This window comes from Anarhichas minor, unplaced genomic scaffold (assembly GCF_050575085.1).
Source record: "Anarhichas minor isolate MPS153535 unplaced genomic scaffold, ASM5057508v1 ptg000062l, whole genome shotgun sequence".
NCBI classification, from domain to species: Eukaryota; Metazoa; Chordata; class Actinopteri; order Perciformes; family Anarhichadidae; genus Anarhichas; species Anarhichas minor.
In genome coordinates this window covers 3058172-3084435 of record NW_027466508.1, presented here as the reverse complement: position 1 = coordinate 3084435, position 26264 = coordinate 3058172, and the positions used below count along the sequence as shown (strand labels likewise).

General features: G+C 45.5%; 1 protein-coding gene across 3 annotated transcripts in view; it reads right to left on the bottom strand.

Annotated features, from left to right (window-relative positions):
• The window catches only part of shf (Src homology 2 domain containing F), an 82580-nt gene extending 56728 nt beyond the window's left edge, over positions 1-25852 (bottom strand). For all 3 annotated transcript variants that reach the window (XM_076078043.1, XM_076078042.1, XM_076078044.1), the window contains exons 1-3: positions 25412-25852; positions 14665-14673; positions 10352-10484 (exon numbers count right to left, since the gene is read on the bottom strand). In XM_076078043.1, coding sequence (XP_075934158.1) covers positions 10352-10484; positions 14665-14673; positions 25412-25852 — 583 coding nt within the window. The remainder of the gene's footprint in view (positions 1-10351; positions 10485-14664; positions 14674-25411) is intronic.
• Positions 25853-26264: the final 412 nt, after the last annotated feature.

Here is a 26264-nt window from a genome sequence, read left to right as displayed (position 1 = left end):
ATTACCCTGCAAGGAGAGATAACGCTGCGAGTTTCTGGAAGACAAACCCAGAGAAGGTCAATCCTGAATAAATGTCACCAATAAATTGGTTCCCGGAGAGAAAAAAAAGACCCCAGGGTTATTTTGCAAGACAACAAGGCTCCTATAAAAGAGCTTAGTCCATAGTCTATCACAGAGAAAACAGGAATGTCCCAGACTATTGCCTCCTGGCTAGACTGATAGAGGGGACCAGACACCCAGTGGAGAAAGACAGATGCAGGCGGAAACGGAGATTCAATATATAGGAAATAGATGAAGACAAGAGGAAGTGGGCAGATAGGAGTGAAAAAAATGGCAAATAAAGATATGATAAAGAGAAAAAGAGGAATAGGAGAAATAGAACAAACCATACAGAGACAGACAGAGAGTGAGAAAGAGGAAATGTTAAGAGGGTACACACAAGAGATGGAGAGAGGAAGATGACGGCTTCACCGCTGTGTGCTGGCTCTTCAAACCCTCCTCATCCAACGCTGTTGTCAACAGGCTTCCACCTCTCATATTACTCACACTGCAGCAGCAGTTACAGGCGGCTCTCCTCGGATCACTCAGACATACACGTTACCCGTTTTCATTCTACAACAGGCGGAAGTTTCAGCTACAAATCTGTGAATCCTGATAAACAGATATTGAGACAGATATCTTTTTCCTGCTAACTTCACAATTTCATTTTTTATCCTGACATCTTCAGTGTCTTTAATAACACAGGTCTGCTCTATTGAGGACCACATTTGTTGAAATTCGCTGCATGACTTCGCAATTCTTAATTTGATAAACCAACCTCAAACACAGACGCTATATACTTCATGCAAACACAGTCGACCTGTCATTCTCAAAGTCTGTCCCTCTTTCTGTTTCACAGTCGGCGTGTTCACACAGAAATCGTTTTACAGTCGGCTTCTTTCTGATTTCTTGCTCATGTACAACCGGGTTTCTAATTAGCTTTTTACATGTAAAAGTAGCAGAGCGGCAACGCAGAGATTGTGACATCCTCTTATTCAAAATAATTCCATCCAAAGTTAGACGGAAACTGAAACTGAAACTAACTTAACACACACACACACAGACACACACACAAACAAAAGAAGCATGAGAGAGGATGTCAGGTTATGATTAACCAGGTGAATGGAGAGATGCTGCTCCTCAAACGTACGGTTACAGAAGAGGTCTACTCCAACACATGACTGCACTTCAACCCTCTTAGATAGTTTGTACAGCATTTACTCACAAGGGTGCAGTGGACAAGATTGTTTTTGCTTTATTTCTGAGAAAAGTACAGGTTAATGGTGTACAGCCGCAAAACCCTGCCATTGGATCTGCATGTACTGCATGATACACAACTTAAAACTAATTTAATGAAGCATGTTTGTGACTTACACTCACGCACTACTAGAGATACCAGTGCACTCGTATGTTTTGTACTGGGTGGATTTTGCGTTTGTGAGTTGTTGTATTTTTGGTGCCCATCTGTTCCTGTCGTGTCCTTCAACAGCTGCAGAGTGCTAGCCGCCCACTCGCACACACTCGCACCTAAAAGCTCTCCGTCGCAGCAGAGTGTCAACAGGCCAGATTTCCTCTCCAGCTTGACTGTAGCCACCGCAAAAAAAACAAAAAAAAAACACACACAGGCCTGCAATCAGATTGGTGCCAGCCATGTCCCTGTCTATTACTAATTCACCAAGTCTGTCATTCTATCTCCTTCGCTCAGCCTCTCTCTCTCTCTCTCTCTCTCTCCAGCCAGTAAAAACCGGACCAATAACTCCCATCAAGTAACTGCCTGCAACAAAGATACAAGCTACAGCTTTAAGTTCCATCACCACTTTACGCCAAATGGATACTCGACGTATCAAATGACCCCAAAGTGTGTCCGTGTGCACGACAGCTGTGTATGGCTCAATCTGTGAATGTGTGTGCGTATTACCAGACACCATGCGTCTGTGCTGCGGGCTCCGAGTAGCCAGCAGTGGGTATGAATTCTGTCCCGTCCACCTTCTGCAGTGGGCCGGACATGGATTAATGGTGTCATTAATCTTACCGTAAAAATGAATGACTTCAGCACCTTCAACCTGCGCCAGAGTGGCTGCCCAGTCCCGCCCCCCCCCGCGCGCTCAGACCCCTCCCTACCTATTCAGCTGTAACGGATGGATAGCGGGTCTGCCATCCTATCCATCCTTGGCTTGGCACAGCTTGGCTGGCACAGTGGGATGTCAGAGGCCAGAAGGAATGCTCCTGCCAATACACAGCACTTTCTTCATCTGCTTCTGGTTGTGTGCCTCTGTGTCCATGTGTGTCTTTGTGCACTCAGCAAATGTATTGATCATAGAGAGAACGGGGCAGAGACTGCTGAGCTGTCGCCCTTTGCAAACCTTAAAACGTTCTGGGTTATTTTAAGATGTGTAACATTTTACAAAAGAAACACAACAGCACACGTAATGATGTACTCCAATCGGAACTGCATGTGGCAATATCTGGTGGAAATGTCAGACGTATCGACAGCTGGCGAGCACCACAGTCATGTGTGAGGAGTCGTAGCTACAGTGCTAGGAAGCATTCATCACTAAGTGAGGGGGAGGGAGGTCATCAGGCTGGAGCTTTCTCATTTCATCAATAAGTCGTCAGTCTTTCTGCTCTTTCCCTCTCCTCCCTCCTCCCACCTCCTATACCATCCGCGCTTCAGCTTTGCCAAATGACCCTTCACGCCGCTATATCCAGTAGGCCGGACACGCAAACACACGCAGCCAAAACCCTTTACGCTGTAGATCTGTGTCAACGTCCTGAAAACACGAGAAACTATTTTTAAACCATCAGTTTTTGCCAGGAAATGGTTTGCTGCACGACACAGTTACACGGCTCAGTACAACCTCGTTCTTCTTGTTCTGGCCACTGAGCACCTCATAAAAATGACACCTCTTTCCTCTGAAGTGGACAGTGGTGCTACATACGGTGAAAACAGTTAATGAGGTGAGATGTGCTGCTGAGTCGCTAGTTTAAACCAAGGAAAACAGGAAAACTGGGCTCATTTACGGTAAGTGTTAGGCCGCGTTTCCTCTGCATGGTATGGCACGGTTCTACTCGACTCGCTCTTTTTTTTTGGTTTTCCATGAGCAAAAGTTGTGGATAGTACCTGTTGCTTTTTTGGTACCACCTCAGACGAAGTTCCAGACGAGCTGAGTTGATACAAGAAAGGTGAAGTTAAAACAGAATCGTCACATGGGATATCCTGCACAAACCCGCTATTTTTAAATAGCCAATCGACTGTCGAAAGCGGCCGCACTTTTTTGAATCATGCGCCAACATTACGGAGTTCTCTTACAAACGAGCTAAACTAAACTGCAGCCTCGCTGTAAAAGTTGTGGATCACTCCAGAGGGATCTCGTTAGATTTCTGTTCTCCAGCTCTGCTTCATTACACTGTAATGTTTGTTGACAAAATTATTTTGAAACATTGAAATAATAGGAATCCAACAATAGCACCGAGCCAAAAAAAAAAAAAAGACCAGCTGACACCAGCTCTGGCGCTGTGGAGCGTTGGTTTTGCAGTGCTCAGTACTCACGCTGTCAGATCAGTGTGTAATAACTGTCAGTCATTTCTCATGGGATCATGTAGATGTGACAAGTGGATAGCATGCCACTGACAAAATCTGGCAACCGCCGAATGGGGCGTAGACATGACTCGTCAGGGAGGGAGTTGGAACAGTGGACTGTTAAATAAGTGAACACCCCGTAATGAATAGAACACCTTAAAAATAGCATTAGTGTAGCTATTAACGAGGTGTAAACTTGGGGCCATGTTTTCTTCTACATAAAAGGAGGCTAAAGGTAGATATCAGACAACAAATCTCAGGAACATCATCATTGATAACAAATACCCTTAAAAAGTAGCTGGTGTGAGGCGCAAGAGGAAAGAAGTCCATGCTTATTTAAAGCTGCCTATAATAGGCTGGAGTAATGTATAAATGTGTTGCTGAGGTTAATTAAGCAACCCTTCAAATGCACCAAGGCAGATGTGATGGAAAGGAAAACAAAACCAGACATGAGAGGAGAACTGCAGTTATTGTTTGCTATACTAACAACACATTGAACCAAATGTCCCATACTAATGGCACAGATTTCAAGAATAGTAAAAAAAAGCAAGAAAAACAAAAAGCACCGCTGTCGGTGCATGCTCCGGATATGCCTCGAGTCACGGCTCTGGGCAATAAAAGCAGGGTTACAGGCCAAGAAATGTAGCACCACATGTACCTGCTGTCGCCTGGGGTGAGCTGTCACTCTTGTGAGCTGTCACTCTTGTGAGTGAGTGAGTGAGTAGGTGAGTGAGCAGGAGATGGAAACCTTTCAGCACACCATGCCTCCATTTTTTACTCTCGACATGTCCCCATAAACTAACCCACGGATGCCGTAACATGAATTTGTTTTCCCTCTGCCTCTGGGTCGCTCTCCAGTCACTCTCTTCACTTTTGTGTTTTTGTTTCGGCCCGTCTCTCTTCAGGTTCTCTTTTGGTCTTATGTCACTACTTTCCCTTTCTTTTTCCCTTCGTCATCCCTCTTTCGGCGTCCCCACATGTTGTCTCACCCGCTCAGGGCCTTGCCAAACTGGCAATCTTCCTGGCATTCATACGTTGGAGCCAACAGGAGGCTTAGCACCACACTATCATGAGTAATTGAAATAATCAACTCCATTGCTAATGACTCATCTCTTGGCACTGAACGCTAGTCTCCACATCATTGGGAGTGCGGCGCTGGAGGTGCCAGCGCCCCCGAGACATTTCCCAGCACATTTCTCAGAGAGAAATAGCGAACACCCATCTACCATGAGTCAACTGTTATGGAAAACATCACGGTTATTTTCCCCCTCAGGCATTCAGGCCCTGTTGCACAACTCCGTTGCTGCTAAATGACTGAGCGTGACCTGAAAGATGGGATGAAGACAAATTGTGGTTACAATGTTGAGACTGTGTGTAATAAATGCACCACTGCCGTAAAGTATTTCACACCGGAGGGTTTATTTCTGTCCGATAACCCCACGCGCACGTTCGCACTCCTCGACACACACTTTAGGTGCAGTGAGTGGCGTGGCTATGGCTTGAGGACTGGCAAGTGGACTGGGCTGCCGTGTGTTTGTTTGGGAGAGCTCAGTCATGCAAGCTGTTTGGACAACGTGCCTCCTCGTGCACTGTGGGAACACTCGCACACGGTCGTCTGCCTGCCTGCCTGCCTGGGGAGTATGACGACGAGAGCGCGTGTCCATTGAGAAATGCCTTGATGCAGACTGTCCCGCAGTGCTAGCCCAGCCCATTATACTCGTCAGTGTAACAAGTCTGAACAGCTACAACAATGTGTCTGGGAGTCGAGTTGAGCAGATAGAGTAACATCACAGAAGTTGATTCAAGCTTTTCTTTTGACATCTCCTCTTGTGAGTAGGTGCTGCTGCTTGTGTTGAGGTATGCAGGGAATGGCCACGCTGACAGCTGAGGTGTGTGCGTGTGTGTGTAGGGGTCGTGTGAATATGTCTGTGCTCTTTTCTATGTGTGAAAGAGACAAAAAGTACAGAAAAAAAGATCATGTGCGAGTGTGAAATCTGCTGCGTCATTGCACACATTCGAAAGACGTACCCCCAAATACAAACTATACACACTTTCAATATATTTACTCAACATGCCAAAAGACCAGCTGACAATGGGGGGGGACGGGGACGTCCCCTCTCAGGCCCACACATACGTTCCAACAGACTTACATGGATACGAATATAGCACATGCAGTCGCTGACGCGTGTAGACATGACAGATATTCGAGGCACTGTGGAAACACATGCCGGAAACGCTGTAAAGATAGAGCGGCTGTGCACATGTCTTCTCATAACTGCAGGTGGAGCCTCGACAGACGGCCAGTGTGTGGAGCAGCTTACGCGGGGGTGGGGCTGGCTTTTCAGGTTAAGGAAGTCGTGACATGCCCCTCCAGCAGGCCCATAAATCAGTCGACTCAACCTCACTAAGGATGGCTCTTGGGAGAGAGAAATGACACACACACACACGCACACGCACACACACACACACACACACACACACACACACACACACACACACACACACACACACACACACACACACACACACACACACACACACACACACACACACACGCACACACACACGGCTGTGGCACTTTCCGCCTCAGGTCCGACATGCTATGTGGTCGGGTGCATGTGTTGGTGTGTCTAAGGTGTGAATATTGTGCGATCAAGGAATTTTAATTGTATCTTCAGAATAGCACATCTGGTTTCAACATGATTTAACTGTACACTTCTTGAAAAACACGTGACCTCAGTGCTCGTTGCACCCTCTCTTCCAGAGGGGACTGATGGGGCCCCTATTTCCCGGTGCGACTGTTAAAACGGGTGGACTGTCCTCAGTGCAGTCCTCAGCCTGTGGTGATGTTGTCAACCCCCCCCCCCCCCCCCCAACCTGTCTTGAAACACGTCTCGTTTATCCATGCTTTGTGAGTGTGACTTTTTTGCTGTGTCATCACCATTCATATCTATAAAACCAATGTGTTAATGATTACATTATTTACTGATGCACAGTGTAATATACTCTGTTACATGAAAAAGGTAATAGTACAATTCCAAATATTACTTGGGGTACCAAAAGTATAGCCTACTTATTATGTGGACAATAAATAACACATTTATGGTCGGCCTATATATCATTAATGTGTTCATCACTGTGATGATGCAGCTGGTAAAGGTGGAGCTAATATCCTTAATAATTAGGCTATATGCTACTCAATGATACATCAACTTTATTAGTTGATCTATATTTTGTATTAATAATATTATCGAGTGACTAATATTGATGAATAAATGTCGTGAAGTTAAAAGTACAATATTTCCCTGTGAGATGTAGTGGACTAGAAGTATAAAAGTACATAAAATGGAAATACTCAAGTGCAAGTACCTCAACATTTGACTTAAAAACAATACTTGAGTAGCCTAAATGTACTTGGCAACATTCCACCACCGCTAGAACAATTGTTTTCAGGAGCTCAAATTTGTTCAAAAATCTAGCCTCTTCATTTTGCTCTCAAAGTGCACCATATTGACGCATTAAACTTTTAAATGTACAAACTTTTCTTCGGGGGGTAGCATGCCCCCCAGACCCCCTTAGAGGGTCTGAGGTCCACCGATCAGTCTCATATAAATCCTGCGAGAACAACTGTCATCTCATTCTGGTCTGGAGGCTTTCAACAACGCAGCGTGCCTTGACATTCATTTCCTCTGTTGTAGACAATAAACTAAACGGAGGATAAGTAGCCTTGAAAGACTGTAAAGAGCTTCTGTACATATTTCACGCTTCAGTGAATGGAATGACATCAGCAGCGGAAATAGGACACGCAGACATGTGATTCTTGTGCAACAAGCCTTTTGTTCTCTATAGAAAATGAATAGCCTTCCTGTAGCTCGCAGTGAATTGATGCTCGAACGTAATAATCAATCAGGTTGTTTAACTCGTGAGACTCATAAAATGCAAAATGCAAGGGAGAGAGCGGAGGAATGTGAAAAGCCTTTAATAAATCAGTATACGAGTGCAGACTGACCTCATACTTGCTACTCAGAAGCTTATACAGGAAGCACCTGTGTTGAGCTAATCAACCTTTAGGTCCGGAAGAACAATCTTTGCATTGAAAAGACTTCTAGTAACCTACAGCAGTAATGCCATGAATGATATAGAGGTGAAATACCATTTATACACTCCATCACTGCGATTCCTAAATCAAACTTTACAAACTAACAAAAAAACGTAAACTAAAAAAAACGTAATTGGCACAGCGGTGTGTGCAAGTGTGTCTGTTAAGTGAGATCCAAGCCGACAGCAGCTCAAAGTAAATCTTGTGCTGAAACCTGAAAGGTAAAGGTCGTCGGTGAAGAGAAACTAAAAACGTCAGGCCGTCTGATTCATTTTCACTCTACTTCTTAGAAATAATTGGAAACACTTCTCATGAGAAACTATCTGTTACACACCTTTGAATTGTACAAGTTGAGACAGCTACAGCCCATTTTATGGGGAGGTAGACTCACCGTTTCATAGACGATGTGAATTTGGCTGGTGGTAAATTAAAACCTTGCTCTGACAACCATAAATAGAAAAAGTGTCTGTTGTTTTGGCTTGTTTGGTTAGTTTTATGTCCATCTGCACTCGTCTGTGAAAGCAAAGCGCCGGGAAGAGACGAAGAAGGGAGGCTGTTTGAAGCTACGGCTATCTACAGCAGTCTGAAGGAAACAGTGCAGGTTGTCATTGAGAACAAACACACTGTCTTGCTTGGTGAGTGAAAGAGAGGAGAGAGGAGAGAGGAGAGAGGAGAGAGAGAGACGGTTCCTCTCTCTCCTTTTTGGCCAACTAAACTCTGAGTGTGCAGTTCTGCCTGACCAACATGCTGCCAGAATGAGGGATGCAGCAATTACTCTACATCCACATCAGTATACTGACCGTATTGGTGCACGCATCTGGCCTTGCACAGCGAGAGAATGTGAAAGAGCAGCGCCTTGACCCTCATTACATCATTGAGGTACCCTTGGGCAAGGCACTTAACCCCCAACTGCACCGGTGGGGCTGAACTGGGCAGCATCCAAGTGTGAGTGTGTGTATTTGGAGGAAGGTGTTGCTGGAAAAGAGCATTCATGCTCTGTATGTCTGGCCTGGATACATAACCAAATAATGAACCAGTGAAACATAATATTTGGGTTTTTAATGCAGTTACCCATAATTGTACTTTTAGATTTTCCCCTGATCCTTATTATGTATTATGGGTGCTATGAGCATGATTAATATTACATTCTAACTCACAGACATCAATATGGCCTGTTTGAGCTACTTCCACACAATTGATAGTATTATTCTGTAGACGTGTCTGCAGGTGAACATATCAAATAATGTTGAATGTACCCTCTTCCTCCCTATGTGTCAGCCCGTTTGAATTAAATGCATTATTTAGTGTTTGTGAAATCATCGGCGGAACAAGTCCATGGACGAGTATGGATATTAAAAGGATGACAGTGGAGCTAAAGGAATCCACTCACGTCTCTATTTAAAGCGACATCCCGCCGGCTCAGTCAAAACAGCAGACAAAAAGTTGCGATCAATAGGTATGATGGATAGAAGCAGGGAGCTTGAAAACAACACCACTTCAGGATTCAAAGACAGGAGCATCCAGAAGCTAAAAACAAAACTCCAGACAGACAATTGGTGCCAGCAGAGTTTAGCTCGTCAATAAGAGTCAAAATGAAAAACTGTGTCAAGTTGAAGTTAAAAAGCAGCGGAAAAAAACGACCTGGAATCAGTTCAAGATTCAAGGAGTACCACAAAAGCCTTGCTCAGATTTCTCTTTTTTCTTAAAAGCTTCCTCCACCTGAGCGAGGCAATAAATCTTGAGTTTTTGTACTCAGCTGAGGCGTTCACCAGGTCAGAGGTCAAAACAGTACGACAGATGAAAACAAGAGATTGTCTGGAGGCCCATTAAAAGAAAATTGTCAATGAGGGACAAAGACATGTCCTGCCTTCGTGGGAGCAATGGAAGTGAGTGTGTGTGTGCGTGTCTATAAGAGTACAGTATCACATGCGGGGGGGGGGGGGGGTTAGAGGTACCTGCATATAGATGGTATGACTGTCACTTCATCAAGGTAAACATCCATTTGAGGTCTGACCGTCATTAAAACGTTGTTTTGAAACATTCCTTTCTTTGGTCCTAAAGTCTGTTTAGGAAAGAACAGCGGCGGCCACATGTTTTGTTTTCTACACATTGTTCATCATTTCTCCTCTCTTTCTGCACATTCTTTGTCGCTGCTGGGCAGAGTGAGTGTGCGCTGTGACAAAGCTGTGGAGAATGTGGTTCAGCTGAATTCTTCTGTTAGCACATAGCTATTGTTGTCCCTTCCTGGAAATCCCAGCAAGTGGCCGTCTCCACATGGACACAGTTCAGCAGGAGGAAAACATATAAAGAAAAACTACTCTCTCTTCATTGGACCCCTGAGGTGTGTTGTTTTTTTGTGACATCTTTCATGTCACACGGGTCATTTTTGCTCTGCTGCACCTGTCATGTAAATCGGCATAAGGCCATCTAAGCCTGTTCATTAATAAACATATGGCCATATGACGCCGCATACTAATTAATGCTCCACTGGGACAAACAATATGAAATCATAGAGCCAAGACACAAATCCATTTCTTGTCCCTTAACCTGCAATCACTGAAGGTGTGAAGGTTGGACGGAGGCAGCTGGGTGACACGGAAATCGAGCTATTAGAAAAATGAGAACCGATCTACCTGCCATCATCTTCTGGGCCTCATAAGGCTCCATGTAGCCATCGTTCTCCGTCGTCACCTTTTCCGTACTGGTCTGAGTTCCGCCGGCCTGCTCGGCATCGAAAGGGTCGGCGTAGTCTTCAAGGATGATGGGCTGCACAAGAAAAGTAAAAAAGTTACACATCAAGAAGGGAACTCATTTTGCTACTCTGCTAAAACAATACAACATGGGTAGGAGTCAGGAGAGACAGCAAGACAGATACTGCTGAGGCCCAGGACAGGACCAAGTGATCGAAGTAGGGCCGGAACATTAAGGGAAAAACGCATACATAAATAACAACCCCCCCCTCCCCACCCCACAATGCTTCAGCTTTTAGCCTTACAGCACGCTCTCTGCTACTGCTGGTCGGCCTAATTATACGACAGGCCTACATTTTTCAAAAGAAGAGGAAAGAAGAAGAGGAAAGAGGACCACAACTGCTCAACTTTCTGAGGAGAAACAATTTGGTAGATTTATGCCGAGCTGGCAGTGAGCCACGGCTAATTGCAGTCTTTGCTCTTTTCGCTGAGCATTTTGTGCAGTAGATGGCAATTAGGTGAACGTCCCGGGACCCAGAAACACAGCTCAAACCCTTAGGGAGCGGAGCAGCTATAGTCCGCATCTATAGATCTATAGTGCCCTGGGGGAGGATATTTGTTTCCTTAAAAATGTTTGCTTCATCTATAAGGAGACCGCTTCAGAAGCAGAGATCCACCCTTTGAAAGGAAAGAGGCGACCGTCTGAGCCGTCCGTCCTCTTGGACATTGGATAATGGGGGAGAGGGTGTGACTGGGGGGGGACTATTTCTCTGTTGTGGCTCCAGACAGTCTAGTCCTGCCAATCAGTGGTCAGAGGAGAAGGGCACCGGCCGCTTGTTCCGTTACTTGGAAAGATTTGAGTCAAGGGTTTCACAACAAATAAGGAAACGCTCATGCATGCACCTAAGCGAGCATGTAATCGCGCACATGACTGGCACTACACCCTGTGAGTCATGTGTGAGAGGAAGGGATTTGGTCTCATTATGAACAAGCTCATCACTCATCTGGTGGACGGGGTCGGGTGGGGCAGACAGGCGGTGGACCGAGCCTCGTGCCCGCCACGCCGTGCCTCCAACCTAGCCCGCTTCCCTGAGACCCAACCGCTGTCCGTCTTTGCCACAGAGGGAGCTTCCCAAAAGGATTTGCTTCCCAGAAGCAAACCCCCATATGCAGGCCACCCGTGAGAGTGCCACACACACACACACACACACACACACACACACACACACACACACACACACACACACACACACACACACACACACACACACACACACACACACACACACACACACACACACACACACACACACACACACACACACACACACACACACACACACACACACACACACACACACACACACACACCTGCCAACCCTCAGGGAAGCAAGTAAAATGTACAGATATACCTTTCCAACTCTGGGATTTCTCTTCGGCTGGGAAAGCACCGGCATTTTTCCAGTACTGATGGAGGTCAAGTATCATTTAACGCACTCAAAAAAAAAAGGTGTTATATGCTAGAAAGTTCAGCAGGGATAATTTGTAAGCCGCTTAGCGACATAGCAATGCTGGCACAAATCATCTCCACTATACATGGATTAGTGATAATAGCAAGGGAAGCGAGTACCACGGATGTTTTTCATAGCAGCTACTGTGTGCTGAATCCACCTTCTTCAATGTGCTCTCTCCATCTGTTTTGGGGAAAATAACTAGGACTTTTGTTTCTGCCACAGCATAATTATGGGTTCCTCAAATGTTTTGCTTCTGTGAATTCAAGCAGGGGGGGGGGGGGGGAAAGAAAATCCAACGCAAACATTTTCCTGGTTTGTTTTTGTGCCGCAGAAAGATACATAATTCACTCACAACTCAGATCAGCAACATCTTTGCTGCCCCAGAGACCCACCACATTATCATGCACTACAGCCACAGTGTCACTATTACCGTCTCACACCCTGTTGCATAGAAACTCAGCCGTCAGTCATCACAACGTGTGCCAAACCCACTTCAGATACAGTCAGTGCAAACACAGCCCGAACCTAAGAATAAGTAACCCTGACTAAAGAAACATATGAATCACCTAAACGGGGAGGGATGAAGGCCAGTGCCCATTTGACTGCAGTCCACATACTGGAGCGGAGTGGCTCGAGGTTTGAGACCGTAGCCCACAAATGTGATGAAACACTCCGAATGCTGCATCTTACATTCCCTCCAGCAGCTTAAGATGACAGCAGCAGCTTACATATTTTCCCGCAGTGAGATTTAGCCGGTTAGCTTTTAGCAGAGCTCACACCTTAGATCTCTACATGCACCTTCATGAGCCAAAGGAGGGAAATAATGCCCCTTACGGAGTTGTGTGTGGAGCCACTCAAAACACATTACGTCATAGTTTTCCTTTCCTGTTGACATAATGTAGGACAAATAACAGGGCAGGGTGTGTGGTGAAACTTTCTGATCGCATCAGACAGAGTGATGCAATCACGGACAAAGACTCAAACGCTCCACTTTTAGTTTTGATGTGCAACAGCTCTGCTATCCACAAGTGGTTTGTATTCATGGCTTGGGGAATATTAGTTTGGTAATGTCTGAAGTAGCATGGTACTAGAGGGCAGATGAGGTGAAACACCTCACTTGAACTCTAATGTATGTGCATTTGTGCCGTCACAAACAATCAAAATCAGGCTGAATCAAGAGTCTAACAGGCCTGCTGGAGCTCTTGAAGCAAAACAGGAATCTGCAATCAGTCACAAGTGGATCTCGGCTGCTCTTTTAAAATGACCTTTGCAGAGGCTGAGTCAGTATGCGAAATGAGCTTTTGTCATTTTCTAATCTTAAAACCTTCTGTTTTGAGACATGTCAAGACAAAATGCAATTATAAAGTATCTACAATGGTCTGATTTAAGGAAAACGTATGCAGCTGCTAGCAATGCAAATATCTTAATTATGGTCGCTGTATGCAGAACAAGGTTGCAAAGGCTTGTCATCCAACAGCTACACTAAAACAGGATTTACATTGTACAGGCATGTGTGGATTTGGCTCAGAGTTGGGCAGTAAAAGCTCTTTACAGCACCTGGCTCATGTTCTTATTCCATTTTTGAATAAAAATTAAACAAAAAGAAGTTCTTCTTCTTGCTTTTTCACTTTCATTTAGAATTATTGGGAAATTGTGTTGCGAAATAGCTCAGCATTGTAGTAATACAGGTGACTAACAGGAGCTGTTTGTTTGCGAGGTGTCTTTTCATGAAGGGGGAATTTCTCCGCTGCACGGTCATCATCGGCTCCACCCTGTGTGTCACATTCATAACTTTGCAAAGCTGTAATGTTTACACTTACAACATTCTACTGTTACCCATTAGCAGGCAGAGGTGTAATTAATTTCATCACCTAGATAAACAGACACCATCACCCAGCCCCTGCAGCCTAGTTCATGTTTGGGGTGGAGGAGGTGGTTAATATTTCCAATTTGCCCCAATGTGTCCTTCCTGTCCCACTGTACTAATGACTACCAGACAGCAGGAGGGGTGCTAGAGAGCGGCAGCGTCGCCTGGGGACACGCCATCTGCCTTGTGGCAAACCAGGGTGTGTCAGGACTGCAGTCAAGCCAGCCAAAATCCCCCCTCAGCACAAGACTGCCTCAATACATCAGGTCTTTGCTAAGCCGCGCTGTAAGCCTATATGAATCTCTCAAAGCCACCTCAGAGGCTTAGGCCATGTCCCCGTGGAAGCTAGGTCCTTTACTGCTGTGCAGCATAGAGAGAGGGAGAGGGAGAGAGACAGAGACAGAGACAGAGAGAGAGAGAGAGAGAGAGAGAGAGAAACACTCAATTACTTCCATTCCAGCTCAGATCCCAGGCTGGCCGTGTCTTACACCTGACAGAGCTCTGGCAGCTCGCAGGCGAAGAGAGCAACTTCTTGAAATGCACCGCAGCTCTCGGGCAATGAGGCCGACTTGAAATCAGTGGGAACAGAGGGGACGCGTTAGCGGAGGCTGGCAGACTATAACAGACACCTGCCTCTTCGGCTCAACGCCGGAGCTCGACGATGCCGGAGCCTTGAAGGATTGCAATTCGATCGGGCCTCAGACTTCCATTAGAAGTGAGAAAATACCGGCCACACTTCTCCTCCTGCACTCTTAATGGAGAGTAAATCAGATAATCAGAAATAATAACAAATTCAGAATCTTTCATAGTTGAAATTTTGTGGAAATTTGGGAGTAATAACAATAATAATACGAAAATAGGCTGCAACATTTCACTTTGTCTGCCTTGTGAGCGAGCCACATGTCCGGTGTTGGCGCCATAAACAACCAGAAGCAAATGCAATGCAACAACCAGGCGATTATCAGATAAACACCTTTAGACATATGAAAATAAAGACGGATCTCACTCCGGCTAAATGAGTGCAGGCAGGAATATGATATTAATGTCATGGCTTGTCCAGGAAGGATTGAACGCGTCTCGAGCTAGTCAAGGTTGAAGGCCCCCTGAGACCCGCCAGAAACGTCAGCAGGCTGCAGAACGAGAGAGGAGGGGGGGGGGGGGGGGGGAACGGAAAGAAAGAGGGCTGACGTGTGTGATTCATGTCTCACGCCACGAGGGATTTCAGCCACTGATAACCTAATACAACTCAGTGCTTAGCAGCTCAATTGCATTAAGGCATTTCAAAAGGCTTTTGTTTTCTTTGCTGCTATTGCTCTTTTGTTCTTCAGTGTAGCAAAAAAGAAAGCATGCCACTATTGGGAGGACAGAAAGCCACTTTAAAGAAGAGGGGTGAGAGGAGACACAAAGATAAGGAGACACTGTTTTTGTTCCATCTTTGAGCTGCCATGCATAAAGTATGTTTCCTCCTCTTGGATGGCAAACTGTTCAAATGTTCATCTAAAACCCCCAAAACTCAGCAAGCCGAGCATCATGGCAGTGCCTCTGCTGATAGCTCTTCCTCTTTATCTGCGCCTGTAAACATAGGATGAATGTCGTGTGTGCAGTGTGCAGTCGTCCTAACAGAACTTGGCAACAGCATTTCTAGAAAGAACATACTGGCAAGAAACACTCCCTCAAGGCAATTTATTAAAGCAAGCACGATCACAGCTTCTCTGTTGACATAATGCAGTTACTATCAATGAGATACTTTCATGTTTTCGAAGAAGAGAGAGCGCAAATCTGGTTACAATTCATCGGAGCCCCCTTGTGAAGACGGAGCCCTGCTGGGCTCTACCAAACAGATTAGGCAGACGGAAAATTGGCTTCGCCTCTAAAAGGAGAGACATTTCCCACCATACAGACCTGACATTAATGAAACTTTATTGAAATGTTTCCAGAGAAACACGGCTGCTGCTTGAGCTCCTGGAAGAGTGATGTGCCTCCTCTAAAGGCCTGCTTAGGAGTCTGCAGAGGCCGCTAATCAAATTACTATATTTGCTATAAAGACGCCTTTTTCACAATCAGTCACAAGCTACCGCGGTCCCCGCACCAACGGAGAGCACTTTCACTTCAGATGAAGAACCATTCTGTTTATGTTCCAGGTATATTCATTAGCTTTGCTTTTAAGCTAATTGGAGAATCATTCAAGAGCAGCGACTCAGCGTTAGCGAGCCGGCTCGTCCTTGAGAATCAATACAAACAAATACTGAGTTCACTGACAACAAGACTAAAGCATGGCCGAACCTCTCCACAACGTGTGTGACCTGATGATCATCTTCCCTTTCCTACCACTCAAGACTCAAAAGTGCATCTTCTTACACCACAACAGCAAGCTCCGGATTCAGAGAGTCTATCTGCGACATACTGTCGTACACCGTGTGTGTGTTACATTTAGCAATCCCCTGTAGCACAACAATGTGCTCAGCCATCCGTTTCACATGTGGCTCCCTCAGCGACATCTGCGCTGTTCAAAAGAACAGCTCACTTCTGGCTGCACACACTTATGTATCACACACACCACCATCGTCCCCTTTAAGATTCAGACCGCAGTAAATGTTGGTCCTTCAGATCTCTGGCACTCTTACCCATGTGGGGCGGTTTTCGGGGTGAAGCCGGTTCCTTTTTGGCACAAACTGATTTAGCCTGTTGTTGATCGTGGCTTGCATGGGAATGCTTCCAGATGCAGCAGCGACAGTGATAACCTGCACCGCACTTGTGGGTAAAACATCAGCAATACATGAACTAGTGGAGCCACAACGGTATTGAATGGAAAATGTACCTTATGTACACATGGATAGTCCACGCACCACCACTGTGTGTATGGGTTGCTGTGCATTATGAGGCTTAAGGTCTCATAACACTGCACATATGCACTCACATATGTGTGTGCATGGGTTGCACAAATACACACACACGTGGAAAAATGAGTGGACTGGGTCTCAATCAGTAAGGTAGTAGGATATCTCGTCTTCATTTGTCAATGCTCATTCAAATCAGACCATCCAGAGACATTCAGTCTGTACAAATGATTACTAAAGAGGTCGCTGGCAATCACACTCAACTCCTAGAAACTTCACACGTGAGACTCTCACACTCCTGAGACCTGCAAGAAGTTAGAAATACGTGTCATTTTAACTTGATGGCATGATAGCCATCTTTCACACTGGAAAACTTCTCGTAACATATAACATCAAATATCTTGTCTCACAAAAACTAGGTGGCGTCTTCATATGAGTGCACATTAACAACTACGGTTGATTAAATCATCATATCATATCATCATATTTTAATTTTTTGCTCCTGAAGCTTTCTTCCTGTGTCCACCACTTTATCCTCAACATCGCTGAGCAGCATTCTGGATTCACCAACTGCGGGTCTTTTGCCTCTCTCATCCCTTTGGTATCCTTCAATATGAGATTTAACAGAATCTCTCCCCCCCCCCCCCCCCCTATGATTTCTGGAGTGATCTGCATTTGTAGTGCAGAGGTCTTATGTGGCCGTTATTATCTGTTTAAAAGCATCTTTAAAATCCAATAACAGTATATTGTAGCATCCCAGAACACCCCTATAGCTATTTTCAGCCCTCAAAACACAGACTGCAAACATTCTAATACAATCGTATAATCGTATTAATCCGTCTTAAAAGTGTTGATAGGCGTTTAGGTGTCTGTTCTTTACTGTTCGGTGGCCACATAATTAACATTAGATAGCTCAACTCTTTTTCTGTCATTTGACCTGAAAAGACGTTGAAAAACTAAAGTTGTGTGTATTTTAAAAAGGTCAAGGGGCACAACTATTGTTTTGAATTACTACTTACAAAGCATCCACATGAGCTGCTAATTGGTCTGCTGTACATGCCCCCCCCTGCACCATCAATGTGTCATTAGGCTATAAAGTAAGTACATGTATAAAACGAGTGTCTTCAGGATCTAAACAACGCTAAACTAAACTGCACTAGGAGAAAACTCGTGTGTCCCGCATCCCCCATCCATTCCTTTCTATACTTCCACAATTTGAAGCAGCTTTTCAATGAATTGCCACTCTTGCTGCCCTCCTCTCCTGATGAATGACTGCATCTTCCTTTAGCACCCAAAGGCAGCGAAGCACACAAAGCAGCCCGACTTGTCCCCGAGGACCTCCTTCATTGAAACACACTCCACACGGCCACTTAAGACCCCCAGTGGAGAGAGGGGAGGAGGCCATGGGCCGCACACTATGAAGGTACTCTTAATACGCAACAGATATTCAAGATTAAGTACTTGACGACACGCTTGACAAAATCCAATTTCCTTCCTCTGCCCCCTTCTCTCTGTGATAGATGTATTGGCAGAGTTTCTGCTACATACAGTTAGTGTGCGGCACAAGAGTCTATAATAATCCAAGCGCTACAATGGAATGTTGGTATTTTATCAAATATGATAATCCCTCGCTCCTGAGAATGAGCGATTCGTCCTCAGCATGGGTTACGCTAATTCCCCTCATCACTACAATTACAATTATTGCGCAAACATCAATTTGTTTTTTTTTAGTTTGAGAACGAGGTAGTAGGCGAAAAGAAAAAAGGAATAGTGAAGTTGTTCGCCCATCAAATACACAAACACGCTGATACACACCGTGGACACGCGATAACACTCCACTGTGGTTCCGCGACCACAACGCAGAAGCAAAAACACAATTGTTTATCGCAGCAAAAGAAATTGACACAATTAGGAAAGTAGGGCTTCATGAAACAACATGAGGAGATCCGCTGGGATGGAGGCTTTGATTCTGGGAGAGTGATTTATGAAGCAGGGAGAAAAACAAGCCACAGTCAGGCTGTAAACAAAGCCGTCTCGATTGAGGCTGGAAGCTCTGCGGCCTCAGACAGCCTCCCTGTGTGTGGGGGGGGGGCACCGAGGTCCCTGCACGTCACCTACGCTGACAATAGAGCGAGCTACGTGGCTTCCCACCTCTCAGAGCAGGGTAGCAAAATGCTGGAGAGGCAATATCAAGGGGTGTGGGGGACAATCATCAGTCTGTTGCCACAAAGAGCCCTCCGTGGAGCATGCAACAGCCAAGCCACCATTTGTCACTATTTCCGACATCTCCATTGCTCATGTCGAAACAGCCGAGAACATTAACCCCGGTTAGATTTGAGCGAGCAAGCAGCAGACAGAATGCCCGGCCTACGCACACAGGGGCGAGCACAGACTTGTCAAGTTAAAAAGGGAATGTCACAAAGTTGTAAACACTTCCTGACAGGATGGGAGCACTTCCTTAATCCTGGAGCAAGCAAGCCATTCCTTATTTTCCACCAAATAACTGCAGATAGTGTTTCTTGCTCTATCCGCTGTTCCCGTCTCCATAACAGCTAATTTTAACTGTGACCAATAAAAAAACAAAACAATAAAATGTGACCGGAGCCTCATTACAATAAAACTGTTTGGTGGACTGGTTTCTCATTCACAGAATGAAATGAATTGAAAGTGTGGAATCCAACGAAGAACAACTGGAAGTGTTCAGCTTCCTGGTGGGCACTCAGATCACAGAGCTGCTCTGTTTGCAAGACGGAAGTCTGGCTGCCTCCTGCAGTGTGACACAAAAACAAAAGTCTGCACTCACACGCAGAGAGATTAAAAAAAACAAAAAAAACAAAAGGCAAATCACGTCTCCATGACCTCTACAGTATACTGTATTTTGATGTAAAAATAACTATTTGGTTACAGCTGAAATTTGCATAGTTTAGAGGGCAGAGCTACTGAAAAAAAGTCAATGCTTCATGCAATTCTCCCTTTGTGCCTCAGATGGCATTCAAGCTCCGGTCTCAATTTGTTTATTTTCTTTTTTTAAAATCGGTGTGTACTCCCTCCTCCTTGACTCAGCACACACACACACACACACACACACACACACACACACACACACACACACACACACACACACACACACACACACACACACACACACACACACACACACACACACACACACACACACACACACACACACACACACACACACACACACAGTCATTAAACAAAACAGAGCCATGTGTCTGCAGCTCCCCAGGCACCAGCGCTGCAGCGCTAGTCTGCAGGCTAATTGTGACCTGGTGGAATCATGTGACTGATGTTCCGGTGCGACGCTAGCAGAAGCAAATCGAGCAACAAACGCAACAGACTGCATCGGGACTCTTTAAAGTGGAAAGAAGGGGAAGAAGACAAATAAGCAAACAATGGCTAAAGGCCATCGTTTCCAAGTCCTATAACTTTAAAGCGCATGTGGCGAGATGGTTGTACATAAAACCCTAACCATGAATAGTTATTACACTCTGAATTACAGTGCCGTCAAAATGATATCTTGATGAAAAGCCAAACCTTTCGGTGCTCAATTGAATAAGCATTACATTAAGGCTTCCAGCATATCCTCAACTACAGGATGACTTCATTCTGCCCCACAGAGGCGGGGCTTAAACATGTACACTGTTTGGCTCTGTGCTCCTTCCTTCCTTTCTAAGCGCCCTTCCAGGATTCTTGTTCAGGTCGTAGGAAGCCATTGTGGCGCTCTTTGGACATGGACAGTAAAGCATAAAAAAAATTTAAAAAAAACATGAGAGTATCAAATATGTTTGGCATGAAATAAAGGATTTGTTGTATTCTGAGCAGTGGGTAATTAAAGCTGACTATCGTGTGGTCTTGGACTAGCAGGGGTGGAAAAAAATATCTTAGATGCTTAAAATAGTTGAGGGAAATGCACGGCATTCTTTGACAGCTCAGCGAACAGTGGGTCAAACTGGAAACAAAAAAAAAAAAAAAAAAATCACACCTGCCTCTTCATGCCAACAATATCAAAGTCTGGGCCCAACTGTTACAGCATGAGTCAGAGTAGCTATAGCAACACATTGTCTTAGTTACATTTACGCAGTTTCTCATAATTGTCAAAATAATGGTCATCGCTGACGGTAACACATTCGTCACTGCTGAGCACAATTTAAGAAAACAACAGCTGTAAAAATCCAAGGCGTGTATCACACAGCTTACACACCGATCTGTTGATTATTTCAACCTGGCTATCACATTGTCACAGCAGTGGAAATGAGCTAAAATCATTATGCATTCTGCTTGGAGCTGCACAGGAAGAAAAATATCCCATCATGTCCAACACTTTGACTTCTACTCAGCCAAAGAGCACAAACACAGGTTTGTGTAATTGTAGAGCAACAAGGGCACTTCCTGCACCGCCTGCTATCAACCGAACCCGCCTCCGTCTGATACAGAAAGGTAGAGAACTGCGCTTAAAGCGGCGCTATAACAAAACATGATGGGCTCTGATGTTTTCATCCATTTATTTTGGGCTCCCTGAAGAAAAAAAAAAAAAACACTCTCACAGACCCAGGTGATATTGACGTCTGCGCTTGACATTTCTCCCATCACTGGCAGAGATGAGAGCGTTAAAAGGCCGGTGGGATGCATTTCTAAAAAACCCTCGGATGTCTGGAGTGCCTGGGTGAAAGGCCGAGCGAAGAGATTCGGGTTGTGGGGAAATGAAGCCGGGCAGAGTTCAGCAATGCTCTTCAGGCGCTGTAATCTGCAGGCCAGTCGAAAAAAAAAAGAAAAAAGCCATCATCTAACCACGCTTGAAGACTGTAGTTTGGAAGGAATGTCTGGTGAGGACGTAATTCAGCTGTTTGGCCCGCTGCAGCAGTCCATCTCAGGTTCAATCTCATCATTACACATGCAAAAGAGAAATGAAAGGAGGCCAGCAACTTTTCCACAACAAATGAAGGCGGACGTAGCCTGTGGCGGAGTGTCATTGCGTTTGTAGGGACGGCTATTCGTGGTATGTGACGTATTATCTACTATGAAATACATGACTTCTTCTGGTTACTACTTTGTGCTGTTGAAGCTGAAATCAGTCACGTTTTTAAAATCACAATCTGATTAGTATTTTGGCTCCACGTGTAGAGGGCTGCATACGGATTAAACACACAATATATAGTGTTAAATGTGCGTTAAGATAAAGCTTAGTTATGCTACAGATGTTATGGGTGTCGATCTTCTCATGTAAGCCTTAGCAAGAAAGAAAATAAACATATCTGATAAACTATCAAACTATTCCTTTAAATCAAAAATGGGATTTGTGCAAAAAGGGTCAAACGGCTGAAGCATTCAAGACTTTAGTTAAAAATTTTGCTTATAGGACAAAAATAAGAAGTGCTTTTAAAAGAGGCCCCATCAGACCTACTGTAAGGCCTGTGGACTCGTTTTTAAAAAAACCTCGCTAGCACACAAACGCACATCCATCGATCAGAAACACAACCTTGGAGGTGGTACCGATGGTTTCCCACCTCCAGCATACTCTTTTGAAATGCTGAGCCAGGTCTTGTAAAAACAAAAACAAAAAGCTGCAAAATAAGCACGGAGGAAATGTGTCGAGCCGGATGCCTCTGTTGGCGGCGCAACAACTGCCTGGGATTCTGATCCAAAATTCTATAGATAGATATGCAAGCTGGCTCGTAGGATCATCGAGTTAAAGGGACCCCGGGGCCGTGAAGGGAGCCGCCGCTAGATTGGAACAGCAGTTTCCCAGGTGCACAGACAGATACTGATGACGGGCTGCACATCACAAGGATGCTGCGGCCCGTCAGCTCCGCGCTGCTGCTTCTGTTTACACATTTCCCGAGCGGGGAGCCCGTCGTCACTTTGGCGTGTCCTTGAGAGAAGTTGGGTTAGTGCTGAGTAGAGCGATGAGCTGGGAGATGAGGCCTTTAATTAGCTGGGGTGATAATTGATCATCTCCCTCAACTCATTCTACCATGAAGGGCTTGCCACCATTAAAAACAAAACGCACGTCACGACGCCTCGAAAACTCAAAACCACAAGTAACAATCGGGCATCAAAATATCGCTCCACATGAGGTGCGACTCCAAACGTAGACAGAAATCCACCGAATAAATTGACACTCCTCAGACGATGACTGGCACAACAAAAACAACACAGAATTTGAATACTGAGTTTCATTGCATATTAAAACTTATTTATCTTGTTTTTTTTTCCCCACATGGAAGCCTGGGGAATAGAAATGGACTCTTGTCGCTACTATTGGCATTTCAGGAATTAAGTAAGCAGTGATATAATTAGCATTCATGAGTCAAGTAATTAAAACATCAATGGAACCAAGCGGTGCTGTTAAGGCACTTGTGTGCTCTCTGCTCGGTCTCCAGCAGTCAGCGTTTAGTCTGTGCAGTGAGACAGGTTTCTGTGAAGCCACTGCCTCCACTCACTATCACGCTGATATGCATGTACAGTATTTGTGTCTACAAGCCAGAAATACGCTCTTTTCATTTTTAATCACCATCCAGATGTCGCTGTTAGTTTGTGGGGAAAAATTACCCAAAACAAGAACACTTTCAACTTTTCAACTCCAGTCTTGAGGGGAGAGTGTGTGAAAACATCTGCAAACAGCGCGTCGTCCCACTGAAACAGCGTCTTTAAAACCGGACTCGTCACCTGGAGAATCCCTCTAACGAGGTTTTTCGTGGCCAGCCACACATAGCCCACAGACAAACTGTAATCCTCACACCAGTTTGAAGCATTTGAGAAATTCTTAACATTGAAATAAAACATGTGACAAAGACTGCAAGGTGACATGTTTTTTTGGGGAGGTATTTCTGCTTTAAACTTCCCTTTCCTCTTGAGAACATCAGGTGATTGAAGCCATGCAGTGAAAGTACGTCACTCAGTGGCACAATGTAGCCTAATAAAAACTGTTACAAAACCAAATTAAGCTTTACTTATTATTATAATGAATTATACAGGAGGAGGGACAACCTGGACGGCAGGTATATATATATATATATACACAGTATATATATATATATATAATCTGTTTTCCATCACACTTCCCTCTCCACTCCTACATCATTTTGTTAAACCTTCAGCGGCTGACAAGAACCCCTTCTCTCGACATATTGCTTGATCCCACCAGCTGTCAGTACTGATTTAGCTCGTCCAGAACATCATTCATACCGGTAGGTGTGAGGTATTTAAAGCATACTATACAATCATCTGCATGTCTGTTAAAGCCATATGTGCACATGGAGAGGGAAAGAGGAGACTGGGGGAAATCCACACAAGCTTCAATTAACATGAGACAACTGTAATCTGTTGAATCAGTTTGAACAGCTGCATGCGGCTGGGTGAAAAAAAAAAGACAAATTCTGGTTTCCCCTCGTTGTTCTCCTGATAACACATAGCTGCACCATTGTTAAAAACGCACACTAAGTTGACGAGGGCCGCTGAAAACAGTGGCTGGCTGTTTTTTTTGGGGGGGGGGAACACTGGCGCCGAAGATGGTGTTGCACCAAAAGCAACTGTCAACTCGCCCACACGTCACCAGACAGGTGCGAAGGCAAACACAAGAGCGGGAGGAAGTAACGTGAAGGTGAAATCAAGACAACCACAAAAAAACAAAAACAAAAAAAAATGTTGAGTAACCGAGACGTGATCCGAGGAGGAAACAAACAGTGGAGCACAGTGTGGATGTTATTCACAGGGCCGTGCTCCCCCCCCCCTCTCTGTACATGAGCTATGCAGACAACGAAACATTCCTCATACACTCATCATACGGTATGTCCTTAACCTCGCTGACACTGAACATCTCAGGTTTCTCCAAATGAACCCTGTGTGTACGAATTCCTGAGAGGCCTGACATGACTGTGCCCCCCCCCCCCCCCCCCCCCCCACCACCACCTCCCCATGCATTCTACCTGCCTGTCTCCACATTCATTTTTGTGCTGATGAGTGTGCCACCACCTCCCCGCGTTAGCCGCAACCTGAAAAGGTAGAACACACGAAGGCTGAGGCTTTACATTCAGAGAGCTGTGCTCAAATTAGAGCAATCTATCCATGAACCCATCACCAGTAATCCCCCCCCCCCAAAGGCAACGGGCATCACTGCAAGAAGAACACTCGCAAAATTGATCTGTCAAGTAAAATAAGATTAGATTCAAGTTAAGAGGCATTGTGTGAATAAGTCTATATGACATCGTTGCATGGGGATAAGCAGCAGAAAGAGAGAGAGAGATGGGCACACAGCACACACGTTTGGAGGAGAGTTTGCCTGCACTTTTTTTTCACAGAGTCAGAAATCACAATTTTCAGTATTAAGGCATTTGCCTGCTCCGACACTGAGCTCTGTGTCAACACAGGCCATGGAGCGTTCCCTCCACAGCACTCCCTGTATTGCAGGTTAGTTATTAGATGTCGCAACGCGCGTGGACAGCAGTTGTGCGGCTGCGATAACAAGTTCTGCCGGTTGTAACGATTCATTCCTTACCGGAGTAGGTCAAGTGCTTCACAAACACGCCATGTTTAACTTAAGAAGAAGAAGAAAACGTGTTATACGAGGAAGAATTGTAGGTTAACTCTTCGTTTAGAGAAAATTAGGCTTAAAAAAAAAAATAGACGTTTAGCAAGTTTCATGAACGAATATAAAGGTTTTTTTGTTTCTTAGTGGTAGTAATTAGAAGAACAGCTTATAGGCAAGTTCACATGTGGGTCGTAGCCCTGTAGCCAACACGAAAGGACACCGTTTGGACTCAACTTCACCCACCTTCTCCTTGCTGTCGTGGTCCGAGGGAGGTGAAGTTGGAGACTTAACGCTCCCTACAGCAACAGCTTGGGTGACTGTGACACCGCCGCCTGGAGCTGGGCTGCTCTTTTCGATTGTTTCCACCTTGATAAGTCGGTGTTTTGGCGACACATACTTGATGTCCGGCGACCCCCCACTGTTCAAGCTCGGGCCAAACGAAATGTTTCCACCTGGAGTGTACGGGTCCTCGAAGTCCAGCTCCTTCTGTAGTTTGTACGCAGCGAGGATGTCCGGTTGAGCGGGGCTCGGGAAGGTGGCTCCGGAGCTTGTGTGTTGGTAGCCAGGCGCACCGGGCACACCGGTGTGACAGTTTCTGTAGTCCGGTTTCGGAGGCGCCGGAGGGGGTGCTTTGGTAGTTTTGAATCCTAGGTGCTCCTTGAACCACTTGGCCATGCTGCCAGTGCATCGCTCTCAAAGTCAATGAATGTAGATTTAGTTCCACCTTTCACTGCCGGCGGAGCCCGAGTGCGTTCGTCAAAGTGGGATCCTCGGGTCACCCGCGGCCAGCCGACCGGTGTCGGAGCGTGTCGCCAGTCTCGTGCGACTCCGTCGGTCCGGAGAGGAGTGCGCGAGCAGAGAGAGAGGGGGGGGGGGGCTTGAGCGCGGTCACAGGCACTTTCTGATATGCCCTGCCGCAACTCTGTCACTCACCGCTCGGCCGCCCGACCACGTCAGGTTTCCAGACTACGCAGCATGGGAGCGCTTGTGCAAGAGGAACACACGCCCCCCCCCCCCCTCCACCCTCCACCCTCCACAACCTGCCCTCCCCTACCTGAGAACATTCACTGCCACCTACCGGACTTCT